This window comes from Misgurnus anguillicaudatus, chromosome 2, assembly GCF_027580225.2.
Source record: "Misgurnus anguillicaudatus chromosome 2, ASM2758022v2, whole genome shotgun sequence".
NCBI classification, from domain to species: Eukaryota; Metazoa; Chordata; class Actinopteri; order Cypriniformes; family Cobitidae; genus Misgurnus; species Misgurnus anguillicaudatus.
Genome location: NC_073338.2, coordinates 48,791,020 through 48,811,910, shown reverse-complemented (window position 1 = coordinate 48,811,910; position 20,891 = coordinate 48,791,020). Strand labels below are relative to the sequence as shown.

Genomic DNA, 20,891 nt, shown 5'->3' with positions numbered 1-20,891 from the left:
TAACTGGCTCCCAATAGACGGTTTCATCGGACGCACGTGCGTTGTTGTGGTTCCGCATCTGAGCGAAACTTAACTTCCGGTCTCTGTTTGTTTAATGGTCTGACTAGTGGCTAAACTGAACTCTGGAACAATTATCTTGTCGAAAATAACAAATGTTTTGGTTTCCTAAAGACGAGGACAGACGGCGATCATGGATCACCGCTATGTGATGGAGGTTTGATAGCCAAACTGTAGTTTACATTGTATACATTATGTAGTACACAGTAACGTTAGCTTACTTATTAATACGTGTTCGTAAGGACTTCATTTGTACAACTTTAAATGCTTTAATTTTTTTGCACCCTCAGATTCCAGATTTTCAAATAGTTGCATGCCGCCCAAATATCGTCCTATCACAAAAAATACCAACTTATTTATTCAGATGATGTATAAATCTCACTTTAAAACATTTGACCCTAAAGACTTAAGGTTTTGTGGTCCAGGGTCATATATACGTTAGGTAATAAATTCTAATATTGGCTGATACCTGATAATGAATAATAAGGAACCAATATTGATATGTAATGGGTCTCTTAAAAGCGAAGAATAGCTTTAAAGTGACTTACTTCTGATGTGTGACAAGTGCACAAGTGCCGCTCCGGTTCTGGTCAGTATGGACGGCTGGCGTCCTTCGGTCGCTTAAGCTGCACTTTCAAACGCTTCATGCCGATCTGGAAACCGTTCATGGCCTGGATGGCAGTTTGAGCACTGGCAGGATTATCAAAGCTCACAAACCCTGCAGACATAAAAGATGAAATGAACCATAATGATGCTGCTACACACAGAAAGTTGAGAAAGTTACGGTACTTTAAGAGTCACATTCAAAGATACAGTCCTCACTGTGTATCAAACCGAATATGAGACGGTATATTAAACTCAAACTCTGTGGTTGTGTTCTTTACATGGCCTTCAGACTCTTTTTCATCTAAAAGACTGATTTTACAGCGGATGACGGAAATACGCTATATTCATTTATAATTTTCCTTTATATAAAAAATATATAAAAAATGTATAATGTTTATGAACGGTTATGAAACTTTATTTCAGTACGGCATTATGAACATCGTTTGTGTGTCCCTTTGGATTGATTTTCATCTGCAGTGGAGATAAGACTACAACTCCCATCATTCAAAGCTCTTTCACCTCGTCATCAAGCTACGCCTCTGCTAGTGTTTTGCAACCTCTAGTTAGGAAAATGACATTGTGGGTGCATCCCAATTCAAGGGCTGGATCCTACAAAGGATGCATACTTTGAAGGCGCGACTCTGTCTTCGAAAGGATGCAGCGGAAGTCCATAGACTGTAAAAAATATGGACGTAGTGTCCGTAACGTTACCCATAGGTTTGTGAAGAGCTTTTTTGAAGCCAATAGCAGGCGGTGCCTGCTGTCGCCATCTTGGCAGCGTGTCACCATGCATCACTCGCAAATAAACGAAAATGGGTAAAGGGGCAGGATGTGGGTGAAGCTGAGGTGGCTGGGGACAGCAGTGGTAGTTCATTCATCACTCAAGTGGCCACGCCCTTAATTATGCAGAACTTTAAGTTGTCATGAAGGGAAAAATTAGCAATATAAACAAAAAAAAGTTTTGTAACATATTTATTTCTGTTGTAAAGTTGGGCATTTTAACATGGGGGTCTATAAGAATTGACTCACTTTTGGAGCCTGCCTCTAGTGGCCAGTCGATTAACTGCAATTTAAGTCCCTTCCGTATTGGGTTCATCAGATATATCGGAATAAGTCCACAAAGTGGATAATACTTAAAGGGATATGAAAATATGCAAATGAAAATATGTAATTAATGACTTACGCTCATGTCGTTCCAAATTCGTAAAACCAGTTTAAGATGTTTTAGATTTAGTCCGAGAGTTTGCTGACTCTTAATTGAAAATCTATGTACGGTATACTGTCCATGTCCAGAAAGGTAATAAAACATCATCAAAGTAGTCCATGTGACATCAGTGGGTCAGTTAGAATGAGTTGAAGCATCGAAAATACATTTTGGTTCAAAAATAACAAAAATCACGACTTTATTCAGCATTGTCTTCTCTTCCGCGTCTGTAGTGAAGCGCATGCGCAAGACTAAAGTCACGTGACTGCAGTGACGCAGATGATAGTGATGCGCGGGTCGTCTCGTCGGGTTGGGGCGGGCAAAGAATTTGTAAGTCATTAAAAACAAAATTAAAAACAGATGCGTCTAAATCTCTGTAGCATATATATTAAAAATTTGGGAATATATATATATATATATATATTTATATTTTATTACGTTATTTGATAGGGTTAAATTACGTAGGCCTACGTGGCGACGTAACTTCCGCAAACCTTTGGCGTCACGTCACGAAAGCGCCAAGTAGCTCCTGCTGCCAGCCACAACAACAAAACAAACGGAGAAATAAAAGATGAAAGACGATCAGCAGGAAAAATTAAGGTAGGGAATTTGTGAATAGATAATACAAACGCTGCTTTGTAAATGTTGAAAATGTTTATCATTAGCCTATCTCTATATTAATATGACCATGCTGGTTTCAATGGTTCATTCGCGTATGTCGTTGCCACTTTACAGGGCGATGCAATCTAATGGCTGTTTCCAAGCACTTTTAGGCTAAAAATAAAGCCTCTTTTTATTTACATTACAAATGCCTAGTATGTCTATTTTAATGGTCGCGGGGCGGTGCGGGTTGTAAAAATAGATACAGTGTTGGGGGGCGGGTCAAATATTTCATAAAAGCGGGACCCACAGGTTGGAAAAAACGTCGACCCGCCCATCACGAGCGGATGACGTACGACGCGCTGACGTGTTATCTGGTGTGCCCCAGCTGTTTTTTTTTGAAGTTGTAAGTTTGAAAAAAAAAAAGGATAACTGAGGACAACACGTCAGTCGCGTCACTGCAGTCACGTGACTTTAGTCTCGCTAATTACATTATTTTTATTTTTTCGGTGAACTATCCCTTTAAAATATACACTTTTATTTAACTACACACACTGAATCTTGGGATAGCCAGTGGTTTGAAGGAGCCATCTGATAGATCTTTCATTTAACGGGAAACGAAGGATGCATTTAGAGGCCACATCTGAAGACTTTTGGCTGAGCCTCCGAATCGTTAATAACCAAGTCACATTTTCTCTTTTTTTATATAAAGTAAACATATCGCATTTCATCATTGGCCTTCGAATAGAGCCTACGGAGGATGCATCCTTCAATTGGAATGCATCTATTGTGGCTTTAACAGTGACAAATAAAACACCACGTAATCTCAATATCTACAGTAAAACAAAAATGATTAAACTGATCCTCTAAATCCTGATTGTGTTAATCAGTAAACAAATTCTTTAACGCTTGCGAAGTTGTTTGGCTTCCTCGTCTTCTGTTCAAGACACAGCTCGACATTTTCACATTTCTCCCTGCCTCTCCACCGTTCGTATAAATAGTGCAAAGCAGTCCTACCTGCCAAATATATCTACCCCGAGTAAAACCAGAGCATCACACTGCCTCGCTTTACTTCACATCATCTAGCGAGCCCTAAAGAGAACATGGGGTCATAAAATGTTACGCTTAAAGGTCTGAGCTCGAAGGCGGCTCGCTTTACCCTATAGATTACTGCAGAAACACCGTAATAAGTTTAGTGTGGTGTTTAGGTGTGAATGTTTTGTGCACACCAATCCCTGCAGTATGACCACATTAGGGCCCTGAAGTCCAAAGGTGTCAGTCAAAGTTACTCATTTCGAATTCACGTGGAAGGACCTAGACATCAAATCCCTAAGGTAACCATTCACACCGCCATGTCTGAATCAAATTAGACTAATGGCGAAGAGAGATAGAGATTGGAGAGACGCATACAATGTGATTTCGGCTGTGCAGTGAATGAATATAAATATGGCAGTGCAGACAGTCAAGGGCTTTTGGGGTGAATAAGAGGTCCAATAAACCTTCATTAAACCTTAATACAAACACACAGGGGCTCTGGTGTATTATCGAATGCATCGCACACAGGGTCCGAAATTAAAATTCACCAAGCACCGACTGCATAATATACATCAAAAATTGATTATGCTGATAAATAAAATTGGTTAGTTACCATCTCACCCGGTAAAATGTATAAAGTAAAGATCCATATAAATATATCATAGGTACTTGATAAACAGACTCTATGTAAGTGCATCTGTGGAGAGGTGTGTCTGACCGAAACACTTGCTCTGATTGGTCGCTCGGTCCATGAACACCTTCGAAGAGATGACGGAGCCGAATGGAAGAAACATCTGCATCAGTTCATTATCGCCAAACTCCTGCGGCAGGTGATAGATGAAGAGGTTACAGCCTTCAGGACCTGCAATACACATCGAGTATATTAGTGAGGTCATTTTATCGACTTTTATTGCTTTTATAACAGGCAAGTGGTATTTTCAATTCCTAATCCTAACCGTCACAGAGTGAAGATTATTTAGCATTTTTATCTATTGAGGATCAGTATAATGCCCTCGCAAATTTGGTTATCATGATATTTCTGTTAGTGAGAACATAGCCCCTTTAAGGAAGTCGCATCACTAGGCGGCCATGTTTGCAACGTTATTTCAGTCATGCAAGACTAAAGTCCTATCTACTTGAATGGGGAAAGGCAAATATCTCTAAAATCGTGTGCTAAAATCACAAATAAACAAAATATTTCTGACCAACAATTAAACCTTTCATCTAAATAAACTGAACCATAACTTTTGTTTCTTTTGTTGCTTTAGCTACTGCACATGCGTACAGTATAACAAGCGCCTTATGCCAGCTTCACACCGCACGTGTGAGCAGCACATGTTTTTTTTGCCGCCCATGTTATCAAATAGCAGTAGCTAGTACTCACATTGCAAAAGCGGCGCTGAAGCAGTGATTGTTTCGCCGGTGGCAAGGCCGGCCCAAGGCATAAGCGAACTAAGCGGCTGCTTGGGGCCCCGTGACCACCAGGGGCCCCCCCAATAATTTTTTTTACAATTAAATAACTTAAACAAGTAATATAAATGAATACATGAATACGAATGAATAAATGAATAATTCAAGACCAAAAATTCTGCTGTGTGTCTGCATTGCTAGCGTTTGAGTCATGAGCAATATAGACAACTCGCGTGCATTGACAATTCGCGCCGTAACGTAACTGAAATAAATGATAAGCCATGTCACAAAAAAGTATGTATACCTCTGGTGCCGAAAATGGAAAGAAGAAAAGGACAGAGGAGGAGATAAATCTCCACAATATTCTTTTTCCAATAAAAACATTTGTTTATATCTTGTGCTTCTCTTAAAGAGACAGTAACCTCAATTAACCTACTCAAGTCTGTGTCATTAATGTTAATCAAACCACCCAAGACAAAGAGAAAATCACTTCTGAAGCTCTAAAAACTACTAATTATATTTAATTCATACAATAAAGACAGTGTTATGAGTCATGTGATTTGATTTCTGTAACTAATGCTAATTTTAGGCCTTACTTATGTGCAACTTTGTTCTTTTTATAAATGTTTGTAATTTCTTTAAAAAAAAAAAACATCATAGAATGTCTCTGAACAGGTTCACGCCCACTTTTGGGGGAAAACAAACTAGACTTCCCATTGACTTCCATACAAAGTAGCGGAACGAAGCAACATTCGTACACACCCAGCAGGTGTAAATAATTTAAGAAATCACTCAGATTAAAGATGTTGAGTTATATGTCCACCCTGCCTGCTATAGAGCGCGAAAGATACATTAACACGTTTCATTTGGTCAGTATAAAAACATGTCCCTTTCATTCTCACAGCGTCAAATTTGTGTAACAACGCTCCCCATTGGCCTACCCGGACATTTACTCATACGTAATCGAGTCAACAGGGAAGCCAGTGAATGATTTTACTTCGTATTTGAAAGTTACTTTCGTATATACTGTATATATTATGTCTTTATATGTAGAGTACTGAGTGCACTTTTCCGTCCAGCCATACAACTAGCCTTAGTGATTTTCCAGCGATCACTGGATAGCGTTGTTACACAAATTTGATGCTGGGAGAATGAAAGGGACATGTTTTTATATCGACCAAATTGAATGTGTTAATGTGTCCTTCGCGATCTATGGCAGGCAGATAATTACTCAACATGTTTAATCTGAGTGATTTCACAAGTCATTTACGCCTGCCGGCTGTGCACGAACGCTGCCCTGCTCCGCCATTCTGCATGGAAGTCCATGAGAAGTCCGGTTTGTTTGCCTCCAAAAAGGGGCGGTGACGAAATTTACAGTCAAGTTTGCGGATGTGCCAGTAGTCCGTATGACTTTCAGCAATTTAAAAGAAAGCAATTAAATATTTAAAAACACACTGTTACCAGAAGAATGCGTTGTCATTAAAGGCGGAGTCCCCGATGTTTGAAAAACGCTTTGGAAAAGGAGACGGGCCGACTACCAAAACACACTTATAGCCAATCAGCAGTAAGGAGCGTGTCTACTAACCAACATCCTTGCCGGGTTGCGTATGTGTGGTGCGGGTCTATCAACAGAAGGTCCAGATTCTATTGGGGTAGGGGCGTGTTTGTTTAGGTGATTTCAAATATCAACATTGGCTTTCAAACATCTTGGACTCCGCCTTTAACTCTCTGCCCAGCACTAAAATAAATCCTCATCTTTCTTAATAACCTTCAGAGACAAAGATAAATCTATCAATTTAAATCTCATGGTTATAAGTTACTGCTGGAGAGGAACAATTGCATAATGCTGTCACTGAGTGAACCCTTTTCTTTTATCAAAAAATCTCAAAAGCCATGGGCTTCTTATGTCTATCCTGTAATTGTGTATTGTGTAAATATGTCTATATCGGTCATTACACGGACCAGAACAGCACAAAAACATTGTGGATTACACAAATCATTTATATAAACTACATTGACAGTAAAAGGAATCTTGAAGATGTTTTGCTCATAAAAATATGTAAAAAAAAAAGCAATTTGAACTTGAGATTTTTGTACTGGTCATAAGCTGCACGGTATGCGCTGCAAACGCATCCGATGTAAAAGCACAGTGGTCACGCATGACAAACACTCTCCTCACGTGCTGCTAATCCTTGCAGTGTAAAACCGGCATTACTTTACTCTGTATAGAGACCCTCCTCCAGAGAGTCATTATTCTTTATTGACTGATGATTGGATTCAAGTCACCATGAAAATAAAATGAAAAACTGTAATTTGTTTTGTAATATTGTGTTTTTTTTTTTTACAAATTACTTATCTGTAGGCTTGTGCCCTCATAATCTTTAATTAAAAAACACAAATCTCCTCCCCTTCTCAAAAAGATCTCTCGTTACGTCCGCTCATATGGTATGTCAAGTGGGTGGGGTCCGGTAAAAGATCGCTGCGATTAGCAAATAGCAACACGACCCAACTTTAAACGACCCAATCATATCTCAAAGGACAAATTCAAATCCAGCCCTGCCTTAATTCATTTCAGAAGCTGGTTTCATGCTGACTTTAACTGGACCAAAGTGTCCATACACTGAAAAAAAATTATTGATTCAATTTACTCAATTTTTTTAAGGTAAGTAGTTGCAATCAATTTATTTATGCTACAATTAAAACAAAAAATTTGAAAACCAAAACACAACAAAAAGTTTTGTTTAAATGTAGCTTAAATAAATTGATTGCAACCACTTACCTTAAAAAATTAAGTAAATTGAATGAATCATTTTTTTTCAGTGTATTAAGCGTTGTCTAAACCTACATTGCAAAAATAAATTTTGTCTTGTTTTCTGTAAAAATATCTAAAAATTCTTAAATTAAGATGCTTTTTCTTGATGAGCAAAATTAACCAAGAAAATAAGTCTCGTTTTTAGACCAAAAATATTAAATTTGTGCATAAAACAAAACAAGCAAAAAAATCTGCCAATTAAGTATGCAAATTTTACTTAAATTTAATGTTTAAGAAAAATGTTCAATATTTTCTTGCTTACCCCATTGGCAGATTTTTTTGCTTGTTTTCTGCACAAAATCACTTAAATTTAATATTTTCTTGGGTCGTTTTGCTCATCAACAAAAAGGTATTAGATATTTTAGATATTTTTACCTAAAACAAGACAAAAATACTAAGAATTTTTTTCTTGAAAATCATTTTTTTTTGCAGTGTATACAGACACACACATCACTACGCATACACTGCAAAACCTAAAATACATCCACACTAGATTTCCATTGAACAAGGTCCTGTTTCAGTTGAAATGTGTAGAAGTATGTGTTGTTGATGCATGCACGCTTTATCATAGTTATATTTATATATTTGGTCAACATTGGAGTTGACCCTAGGCACTATATACTGGATCTTTTTAATCTATAGTTTTCGTTTATATTTTTTCGGGAACAACTGGGTTCTGTGCCACCTCAAAAGAATCACCATTATAATATTTCATATCAATGGTGCATAATTACTGAATTACTGAAACTTGAATAAAAAGAGTTTAAGGGAGATATTAAGAGTGTGAGTTCACCTTCTCGTTGCTGTTGTTGCTGTTGGATGATCTGGGCGGGCTGTGGTAGAGTTTGACCTATAGAGCTCAGCGTTGTGGCAGGATATATGGCTGCAGATATGAGAGAGAGAGAGAGAGAGAGAGAGAGAGAGAGAGAGAGAGAGAGAGAGAGAGAGAATAAGAATAAGGACAAGATGACAGTTGACCTTTATATGCTAATGAAATATGACAGGATCACAATGCAATGAAATCTGAAAGCGCATTCATCGTATATCAAACTGATTTAAAATGACAGATCTCCAGGCGTCCGTATGATCGCTGTAATATCCAGAAATTCAAATACAACCTGAGGTTTCAATCACGGCAAAGTCACCTACCAGAAATAACATTCTTGGAGGACAGACTTCACGGAAGTTACACGTATGTGGGTTTTAGGTGCCTTTCATAAACTCCAAAATCAAAAGCCACAAATTTTGAATGACTAAAAATAAAGTCTATTTTTATATATGGAATATTACGTTTTTTTGCATTGCAACAATGATTGTTATCAGTGGCGGCCGGTGACTTCTTTTTTCGAGGGCGCTTGATGCAAATTTCGTCACAACATGTATGTAGCCCGTCATGTGTGTGGTTCGTATTTTCAAACTTTGCGCGTCGAGTGATCCTGCATTGCGTGTTTTGTCAAAATAAGTGCCTGCTGCAGACGCGTCCAAAGGGTTTATTATAAAAGAGACGCACGCTAGCATTTGCCAGATACTCGCATAATCTCATGTGTAATCAGTGTTGACTGGTAAGAGAGTGTTTTGCGTGTATTTTGTGAATGTGAGCGTCTCTTTTATCATAAACACTTTTGACGCGTGTGCAGCAGGCACTTATTTTGACAAAACACATGGTGCGCATGGTTCACATGGTTCATATTTTGAAAACACAAGCAACACACATGACACTCCGAACACTTATTTTGAATTAGCGCTCCTCGGATAAGCAGTCACCAGCCGCCACTGATTGTTATGTTAGTGACAACTGTAATGACAATTCAATACATTTCCCCAAATATTGTTAATGTAATGAATCCAGACATTCATCATATAAGTTTTTTTGTTATTTCTGATTTACAGACAGCTGTAAACTTCATTATTGCAATACAGTGTTTTGTTTACTGTTTTTAATGGCAGGTGTTCATTTAATGGCGTGTAGCACCAACGTTACGACGCATTATCGGCACCTACTGTGCTGTTTACTACCATTTTAACCTCCTAATGTTGCTTTTACACCAGCCGCGGTAGAGGCGGCAAACACACGCTATTCGCGCGTAGTTGGACACTTGAACATGTGAGTTCACTCGCTTCATTCGCATGTGAAAGCCGCGCGTGAAATTCTAGTCATTCGAGAAATTCACATTATGGGAGGGGCTTCTGCGACTCCGCTGAGACTCCACTCGCTTCCTGTAATCACGTCACTATTACAGCAAGGTCCTGATTGGTTAACGAGGCGCGTAAATCTGACAAAGTTCAGATTTTTCAACTCACGGGACCCGTGCCATCCGCGTCGCACCTTCCGTGCGTTCCGCGTCTTTGCATTGACTTAATATGTAAATCACCTGCACTTGCCGCCTCTACCGCGGCTGGGGTAAACGCAGCATAAGACCCGAGCTTTGGTTTGTCTTTTTTCAGATTTCTTCCAGCTGTTTGGGGTTAGGAAGAACCAATAAATATAATAACCAAATATTTTTTCTTTGAAGCAGTGTAATTGTCCACGTTTGTGTACAACAGGTTCCATTTACACCGAATTAAGTATTATGGTGCAAGCAACAAAAAATATGGACATCCAGGTCTTAGTTGGTTAAAGCTTGAAAGAGCCAAGAAATTTTTTTATCTAACTTTGATTGTGTTCATCTGAAAGAAGATGGTTATAAGTATCTCAGATGGCTTGAGGGTGAGTAAATCACGGGGTACTTTTCAGTGAACTATCCCTTTAAGTCATATTAACATTGAGTCTCTTGAGCTATATAAAAGAGCAAACCTCATAGTAATCAAGTGTGTACCTGTGTATTGCTGGACGCCGGTGAAGGCCTGCTGGAGCGTATCTGCTGCCGTAGGGCTCTGGGTGGAGTATGCAGGCAGGCCGTTGGTGTACACGGCTTCTACTGGGTGACCATTGGGCTGGTGAGGAATTCCACTGAAGCCATTAACAATGGGCGTCACGATGCTTGGCACGGCAGAGGAGGCCAGATTCGCAGGCGGAGAGCTCAAACCTGCGGTGACAAAGACAAATGATTGATCTTAAACCAGCACTGAAAGCCTGAGTTGTGTTGAAAGTGAACTTCACAACTTAATATGACTGTACTTTTAATTGCCACTACTGATGACATGATGCTGTTTCAGCTCAATTTCCAACATTGATTTAACATGCTGGAAATCATTCCATGTCAAAATGTGCTGACAGTTAATATTGATTTAGTACATATAATGCCTGTAGGGCAAATCCAAAGATTGGTAACACTTTAGTATGGGGATCTATTCACACTTTTAACAAATTGCCTATTAGCTTGCATACTGTATTACTAGTCTCAAGCCCATGAATTGTTGGCTAAATGTCTGATGCATACAGCACACTTGACTGGAAATACTTCAGCAGATACGAAGTCTGCATCTTATAGGTTGAATGACACATGACAAATGTCTCCAAAGTTTATAACAACAATGGAAAACGTTAAAATATCTCTTTTAAAATACACCAATTGCTTCATTTAAAACTCTTGAATTTAGTTTAGGAAGAGCATTACTGAAAACAGGAATCACCGGGAGACGCAGGTGTTGCGATCTTTAATGCTTCATCTGGATCAACAAACATGTCTGTTCAAAGAAGGAAGCTGTCATGTGTACATCAGTGACAATATGCTTCATCCAGATCAAATAAATGCTAGATTTTTGAAAGTATCCAAGCTTCACTTCATATAGTCTTTAAAAGACGTCCAAGGGTTTTAAATTAAGCAATTGGTGGATTTTAAAAGAGATATTTTAACGTTTTCCATTGTTGTTATAAACTTTGGAGACATTTGTAAATGATGGTTCCCAAACCTGACATGGCACAAAGCAGGCTGTAAGTCAGAAGGATTCCAGGAAGTAAACTTTTGCCTACAATCCGTGTGTTTCTTGTAGTCCAAGAAAATAGATTTACGTTGGAGATGATAACTCGCGTCATTGTTTACTTTGGGGTTTGTACCTTTTGCATATCATTAACATGTACTAATACACACTTACACATCAAAGGAAATGTAAAAGCGTAAATTGGACAATAGGTGCTCTTTAACTTGAAGATATACATCACCTTTTCACCCCCCCACTCAAAAAGGGCAGCGCCAGTTAAAGGGTTAAACAGTGTTATTGTAACATCTTTATGGTTTTAAAAACAGGAATTCTTTTGCTTGACATTTGTGCAGGAATACGAGGAAGTAATGCATGTTTCCACGGAGCAAACTGCATCCCCAGGAATTATGTACTCATTAAATTAAAGGTTCCTTATATGTTCCTTTTACATCTACAGAACCTTCCTGTTGCACAAAAGGTTATTTGTAGTGGAAAAATGCAGGCTAAAAAGGTTAAAGGTGCATTGTGTAAATTTTGCGGCATCTAGTGGTGAGGTTGCGCATTGCAACCAACGGCTCAGTCCGCTGCTCAACCCTCGCTTTTGAAACACATAGAGGAGCTACAATAGCCACCACCGGACAAACATGTCATCGTCGGAGACAACTTAGTAAAAAAAGTTTGTCCGTTAAGAGCTTCTGTAGAAACATGGAGGCACAAAATGGCGACATCCATGTAAGGGGACCCTCTCTGTATGTAGATAAAACATCTCATTCGAAGGTAATAAAAACATAACGGTGCATTGTGAAAGGTCTTTATACACCCCTGATCATATAGTTTTGTATAATATTTTTCATTTATGTCATGAGATCCTTCTAAAAATTACACACTGCACCTTTAAGAAAAAAATGGTTCTTATAATAACTTATAATAGTAAACTTATAATAACGAACCTTTGAATAAAATAACGTGTTATCATGAAAAGTTGTGTTATAGTTACACAAAAATTGATCAATTTATTTGTGTCCATGGCACAAAATTCAACTTTTTGTATCCGTGGCATGACTTTTTTTTGTGTCCGTGGCACGACTTTTTTTCTTGTCATTTTTTAATGTATTGTTATCTCATTTTTTTCCTATTTTTAAATCATTGTCGCTTGAGGTTAGTTTTGGGGTTTGGGTTAGGATTAGTATTGGTTTCTACATGTTTTTCTTTTGCTTTTAAAACTATTTTCACCTGCAGTCGGGGTTAGAGTTTGGATTTGGGTAAGGATGTCTAAAAATGTAACAGAAAGTGATTCTAACCCCAACCCCAAGTGACAAGGGTAAGAAAATAGGAAAAAATGAGAAAACAATGAGAAAACAATTCATTAAATGACACGAAGAAGGACTTTTTATTTCCTCGGCTAAAGCCCGGGTTTTTTTCTCCTAGGGGGGTTTTTACCCCGGGGAGGCAGCCTTCTTGGGCTTAACTTAGCTTCCTCTTCTAGACGTTACATTAGTAATACGCTTGCTTATAATGTTGAGTCATAGCCGCAGCAGATTTAACTGCTTATGCTATCGTGTATTTTGTTGTACTATCTGTCGTTTTTCTGTGCTTTTCACTGCTTCTATTAATGTAAAGCTGCTTTGAAGCAATTAACTATTGTGAAAAGCGCTATATAAATAAAATTGAATTGAATTGAATTGCACAAAAGAAAGTCGTGCCACGGACACGAAAAACTATTTATAGAAATTTGGGTGTGTGTCACGAAAAAGACATTCGTGCTCAAGGCATGAAAAAAGCTGAATTTGAGGATGCCATGGACCTCAAATAAATTGATCAAATTTTGCGTGACTATAACGTGAATTTTCTTGAGATCAGTCTGGAATAAAAAATTTCCTTGAGGATCCAAAAATGGTTCCTCTACAGTTAGCTTCAATTGTAAGTGAATTACCATAAAACCTTTATTTTTAAAAGCCTGAAGCTCAAGCAGAAGTCAATCTAACTTGAAAAATCTCCCGCAGCTTTGCATTTCTGACTTTAAACCATTCAGTCTGCCTGCCTGCTACAGTTAGCTTCAATTGTAAGTGAATTACCATAAACATCCTCGATGTTTGCCATTACACACTGAGATAATCAATGGCGCAGATGCTGTTCACAGACTTTAAGACTAAAAATATTCCTTCAGTGTTGTTCTTCGAGGGTTTAATGCCCTTTACTCTAAATGCAACTGACGTTTGTCAACAAGTAGCTCAAAAACACACGACTAGCACATACTTACACAAACATACACACATGCTGCACTTGAATAAATAAAGCTCGTCTATGATGAAAATAACGGTTCAGAGAAATTTTCACATAAATCATTAGCACATACCACAAGACAAAACAATATGTCAAAACAAGCTTAAGTCATTTACTTGTGATTTACTGTTTTCTACATAAAAAAAACAATCAAAACATAATGTAATGAACATTCTGTGAAAATATAACCTTGCTATTTTTAGGTCATGTCAGAGATTAAATTCAATGAGCCAAATCAAAATTGAATTACAGTAGATTATGAGACTTCACCCTGTATTTCAGCCTGAAGTTTTAAAATCCTCTATGTACTCTATTTTCCTAGCTACAACTCTGTTTATTTTGTAAACATAGCTTGTTAAATGCCCTCTCATACGTAAGAGACTGGATAAAAGCGTCTTCAAAATTAATAAATGTAAATGTAGGTGTAAGCCACCTGACTTACTAAAACCAGGACCACATAATGATCAGCACGGGCCATATAAAAGCAGCTGGATGTTTCTGCAAGACTGTGAAAAGTAAAGTGCGAAAACACAAGTGCATTTATAGCACAGAGAAAAATAAGCATGACGGTGAGTCAGCCTTAATAACATATGTGGAGCTTTTAGTAGCTTGAATTTGGAGAAGCTCTCAAGGTCCAAACACCTGACAGAAGTTTAATCTGAAATCACTTGGTCATTGAAATGTGGAGCGAAATAAGACTGCTGAAGAGCAGATGTATACAAATCCATTATAGGGATATATATAGTACTACTAATACTTCATACGTAAAAAAAAATCCAGAATGAATTTAAAACAACGTTGTTTTGCATGTCAATTCAATCTACTATTTTAAGTTTTGATCTGTGATAAGTTGACATAACTTATAAAAACAAATTTAAATTGTTTAGGTTCATTTTTTAAATTAAAGTAACATAAAAATATATGATGATTTGAAAAAAAGAGAATTACACAATCAAGCAAAAATGTAAAAGGTCAAATAATGAAAAGTCTTAATTGTTTTAAAATAAGGGTTTGATGTAGGAACATTAGCCTAGACATAACTTTTAGAACTAAAACCTTTTGGGGCAGTTTCCTGGACAGGGTATAAACTAATCCAGAGCTAGGACATTTAAGTCGTTTTTACAAACAAACAAAAAACATTACTGGTGTGCATCTTGTGACAAAAATGGCACTGATATATGTTTAGATATATCACTACAAGATGTTTTTAAATGAAGGCAGCTCAAACATGCATTTTACACTGCAAAAATTACTTTCTTATTTAGTATTTTTGTCTTGTTTTTCAGTAAAAATATCACAATTTTTAAAATTAAGATGTATTTTCTTGATGAGCAAAATGACCTACGAAAATAAGTCTAGTTTTTAGACAAAAATATACAATTTAAGCGAATTTGTGCTTAAAAAAGAAAAAAAAATTCTTGAAGTGTTTATTTCAAGAACTTTTTTTTTATTCCATTGGCATTTTTTTTGCCTGTTTTAAGCACTAATTTACTTTAAGTTTACTTATATTTTTGTCTAAAAACTAGACATAGGTCATTTTGCTCATCAAGAAAAATCTTAATTTAAGAATTTTTAGATATTTTACTGAAAACAAGACAAAAACACTAAGTAAGAAGTCATTTTTTGCAGTGTAGTCTGGAACTAGGCCCTGTTTATAAATAAACAAACATAGGCCCAATTTCACAGACAACACAGCAAATTCTGTTTTTTGGAATAAACTCCATAAAATCTTTTAAAATAACTCTGCTCTTGGAGTTTAACCGTAACACTGGTTTAGAGTTCAAATGTAACTAACCCTAATCCAGCAAACAAAAGCTTCATGCTACAATGCATGCTGGGATTTAGTGGATTTACTAACCAGAACAATTAAAGCAGTCACAAAAGGATAAACCTCATGTCTTGACGTCTTCATAAAAAGCAACCAATTTCAACTTAACTTTGAAATATATATTTTTTTCTAATGCACACGTGCTTCTACTTAAACACATACAAACACTGAAAAAAGAAAATAAAAGTTTAACTTAGTGAAAGTCAAGAGTCATGGGCTTAACTAAAGCACACACTGATCATCATAATGGTGGTTTGTTGAAATTGCTATATTTTTCAATATTAATGGACGGTGCAAACATGATATTGATTTAATGGGATTAACAATAAGTCTCTAAAAGTCTACAACAATGCCAGGAAAAGTCGCTACATTTGTCGCTAGTTGCTCTTTGGAAAAAAAGTCACCATAGGGGCTTGAAAGTCGCAAAATTTAGCAACAAAGACGGCAAGTTGGAAACACTGCTTCGTGCTTCTGCTCGTGTCATGGCGCACTTTCTCAACATTTATGTGGTGCTAAACATGTTCCTGAACACCAATATACAATGTATGAACTCCTACCTAAATACAACACTGGGAGTATCCCACAACACAAACTGTAGTCAGTCTCTTTTAACTCAACCCCTAATTTTTCAACTCAAGAAATTTGCTCTGAAGGATTAGCCAGGACTACACTGCAAAAAATTATTTTCAGGAAAAAACTTTTCTTAGTATTTTTGTCTTGTTTTCAGTAAGAATATCTAAAAATTCTTAAATTAAGATGCTTTTTCTTGATGACCAAAACGATCCAAGAAAATAAGTCTAGTTTTTAGACCAAAAATATCAAATGTGATTTTGTGCACAAAATAAGCAAAAAAAATCTGCCAATGGGGTAAGCACATTTTTCAAGATTTTTTGCTTACCCCATTGCAAGATTTTTTTTGTTGTTTTATGCACAAAATCACTTATTTTTGGTCTAAAAACTAGATTTATTTTCTTGGGTTGTTTTGCTTATCAAGAAAAAGCATCTTAATTTAAGAATTTTTTTATATTTTTACTGAAAACAAGACAAAAATACTAAGAATTTTTTTCTTGAAAATATTTTTTTCAGTGTGGTTAAATGAAAAAGTTTAAACATCTTTCATGCCTTAGAAGAAAGACGTCACTGTTGTGTATCTTGAGACAAATCAATTGGCATATTGTAGGATCTGTCAGTGCAGGTTATGTTCAGTTGAGACAGCTCAAACATGTGTTTTTTTTGTCTAGGACTAGCCTTAAGCCTTGTCTGTGGAACCGGGAGATAATGTTTGAGTGTCGTAATATAATGCAGGCTTTATAAAAAAAATCAAACCTGTAAAAGAATATGAAATATTAGTAAATATGTGTTACTGATTTCACATGTAAAAGGTCACTCAGTCATAAAAGAGGTAATTTACCCATTGAAAATACAATAAAGGTACAGTAAAAACAGGCTGAGTCTTCGATTCTGATGGTGGGAAATGGATAAGAAAAATAATTACGACTATTGTCGCTGCAATAAACCTTGATTAACATCTAAAGTAGACTTCAGGGGAAAATAAGTTATACAGTACCCATACAGTAGCTCCTTTAATATTAAACAACATCCTGCCTAATGAAGCTCAATCTGTAAACCGTTGCATTCGCAGTGCACTGTAAGTCTCTTTGTATAGGCAAAGTCACTTTGCCAAATGTAGAAATGTTAATGTAAAACTGAGCAGTTACTAATCAAAGGGTTCTGCTGACGTTGGGAAAAATCTCCTTGAATGAATCCAGTGGAATTTTGCAATTTAAGTAGGGCATGTCACACAAGCACCTGAGTATTTACAGCTTCCGTACCCCTAACTAAACAGATAATGAGTGTGTTCGCATTTAATGCACCCAAATATTTACTCTTTACGGAAGCAAAAATCTATATATGTATACTGTGTTTAAGTGACTGCGTGTGTGGGACAGGAGAAGCCCAGGAGAGCTTTTAAATCTTTTGCTCTGCTTTGTGCTGCGTGTGTCCTGTAGAGCAATGATAAATTAGGCTGCCATGTGGAGTACTGACTGTTCCAGAGACTCCAATACGCTCGCCGGTTCTCCTCGGTGCACACATACAGTTAAAAGATGCTCTGTAGGGACACACACACACACGGTCTATCAGCTGCAGAGGTCAGTAGGCGGTCAGAGTAAAAATCTAATCAATAAATAGAATACTGGATTGTGTGGGGTCACTGCTTTTGTATATTCATAATCTTGAATTAGTCATAAATATTAATCATTCATTTTTTAAATATGTATTCATATTTTATTATTGCAATACTTACACACTCTCTCGTGCTGTTTCACAGAATCATTTTACAAGCCAAACACAAAAAGCATGCAGTCGTGTCTCAGAGCCCCGACGCTCAAAGGCTGAATTTCATCCGCAACATTTTACTACATCAGAGTTGGATCCTAATCTTGTATTAAATGTGATCGGTAGCTGTGTTTAGTCAAGGAAGTAATCCTGAGCATATTTGTATAAATCATCAAAGAGCAATGCTCTTAGATCAGCTTCCTACTGGTCATGTCATTGGTTTCATTAAGATATGAAAGACAAACTCTGATCTAAAGATCATCCTCTCTGCAGATGAAAGCAGCTGTTCTGTGTGGGCACAGAGATGTTTGACCGGTAGATGATTATGGTTGTCAGTCAAATATTTGGTGTTTCAGACAGACTCAAACCAACCACAAATCAGGAGCTAATATAACCTTTTAAAATACAGCAGCTCTTTTATACCTAAATGTTTACATTACTTGAACAGCAAAAAATGAAGAGTTTGGTTCCAAAAAGAGAATTTTTCCCCAAAAATCTTGTTTTTTGATTGTGCATACCATTTAATATCAGTCAAAGTGCAGTTGGTTTGTTTTGATTTATGCGTTCATAACAAAAAAATGTAGTACAATAAAACAGTGGTTTTCAAACGGGGCCCCCAGGGGGGCCGCGAGATGGTGCCAGGGGGGCCCCAGTTTTATGACATTTTATGAAATACATTAATTTATCATGAATTCTGTGTAATGAAACCTAAAAAGAAAATAAGGCTACTAACCAACAGCACTACCTTTTTGTATAATTTAATGTTTTTTTTATTAAAATGTTGAGTTTTAGAACAGTTTTTTGTCACAAATTTTCTTTAGGGGGCCGCGAAGGAATGCACCGTACACAAGGGGGGCCGCAAGCTGAAAAAGTTTGGGAACCACTGCAACAAACACAATACATACATGATAACAAATATGTTTTGACATTTTTTTTTAAAACGGGGCTATCTCGTTTTGAGACCACACTCTTCAAATGCCCTTTTATTTAATAAATGATGATGGCCTCATTCAGACAGCCAGCGATCAGCAGTAGCTTCTCATTCATTTCAATGGAAGCTTGGCGACATCCGGCGACACGAGCGAAAATTACCGTTGGCGACGCGAGAAAGTTACGAAAAGTTTAACTTTATGCAAATGATGAGCGAATAAGGAACGACTACCATGGGAGCAAAGCAGTGGAGTTCACTTCATCCTTCTCTCGTCAGTTTCTTATTTGTTTATGACAAGCAGATTTGGACACGCCTCATTGAAAGAGACAGGCGACACACAGCAATAACGTCGCTGTCTGTCTGAATGGGGCATAAGGAGTGATGAAGTCACAACGAGTAGTGATGATATAATGGGTGATGATGTCATAACGGGTGATGGTGGCATAATAAATGATATCATCATGGTGATTATGTCATAATGGGTGATGATGTCAAACTAGTGATTATGTCAAAATTACGCAATGATTTCATAAGGAGTGATGTCGTCACAATGGGTAGTGAACTAGGTGAAAAAGTAGTACACTTCCATAGTGTACTTAAAGTGCTTTATTATTTATTACTTAATATACAAAAAATTAATCTTAAGTACTTCTTAAAATATTCTTAAGATCATCTATGTGTACTTCACTGTGCTATTTTGAGACACAATAAATATGAACTAAAATGTGCTAAAAATGTATTTTAAAAAGGTATTTAGGTACCACTTGTAGTAAACTTGAACCCATCTTTGGTTGAGTTCAAGTTTAATACAAGTGTTAACTAAATAATTTTTTTAATACAGAGATGCTAAAAGTGCATTTTATGGTGTCTCAAAATAGCACAGTAAAGTACACTTAGATGATCTTAAGAACATCTTAAGAAGTACTAAAGATGAACTTTTAGTATATTAAGTACAAAATTAGTGTGCAAAAATAAAGCACTTTAAGTACAACATGGAAGTGTACTACTTTTTCACCTGGGAGGTCAAAACGGTGATGATGTCATAACGGGTGATGGTGGCATAATAAATGATATCATCATGGTTATATATGTCATAATGGGTGATGATGTCACAATAGTGATTATGTCATAATACGCAATGATGTCATAATGAGTGATGTCATCACAATGGGTAGTGAGGTCAAAATGGGCAACGTCATATAAGGTAGCTATCTAAAACTCAACTTTGGTGGGAAACCATTGTTACCTTTAAATCTTACAGATCATATGTCTTATTCATATGAGGTTTTCATAAAAATCAACACATCTGGTTAAAAACATTTAGGGCCAGATTTACAGCTTGCATCAGCGCAAATACATCTTTTGTCATTATAAAATTTACTAGATTTACTAACACGCAGTGAAAAATTTCAATTGTCAATTTACTGGTATTTGCACCATTATTTAACGCCTAAGTCTTACACCCTATGCTTATTTGTGTTGCTCATGGTAGACTGCATTGGTCATTATGGAAATGAGATTGTCGCACATGTGTTCTTTAACCTTAAATCACCTGGAGAAATTCCCATCTGCGCTTTTTTGAAATTGCACCCTCATGCTAATTTGCCCTGTTGTAAATCTAAACTTTGATGCAAACTCTAATGCCCCCCTGATGCTGAATTTTGGTACTGCCACAGTAACACAGTAACAACCTCTCGGCAAAGCCTCCATGGCTTTGCTTAGCAGGATTATCTTTAAAAAGACTCAACAGTTTATTTTTGAACATTTCAAATCTACAATGTGCTGATAAATCACAGTCAACGGATGGATTTGAAATAATGCAATATCTCCTCTTCTACGTTGGACCTTGTATACTATCATATATTACTCCCATTAAACGCTTTAAGTGTGAGACCCAGCAGCTGTGTTTGTATATGTGCAATAAAAG

The 20,891-nt window shown here is 36.9% G+C and overlaps 1 protein-coding gene across 2 annotated transcripts in view; it reads right to left on the bottom strand.

Moving 5' to 3' along the window:
• Window positions 1-590: 590 nt before the first annotated feature.
• Window positions 591-20,891, bottom strand: part of LOC141351018 (CUGBP Elav-like family member 5) — a 229,892-nt gene continuing 209,591 nt past the window's right edge. For both annotated transcript variants that reach the window (XM_073857019.1, XM_073857021.1), the window contains 4 exons: window positions 10,541-10,750; window positions 8,518-8,607; window positions 4,221-4,364; window positions 591-775 (listed from right to left, as the gene is read on the bottom strand). In XM_073857019.1, the coding sequence (XP_073713120.1) occupies window positions 648-775; window positions 4,221-4,364; window positions 8,518-8,607; window positions 10,541-10,750 (572 nt within the window). In that variant the 3' untranslated portion in view covers window positions 591-647. The remainder of the gene's footprint in view (window positions 776-4,220; window positions 4,365-8,517; window positions 8,608-10,540; window positions 10,751-20,891) is intronic.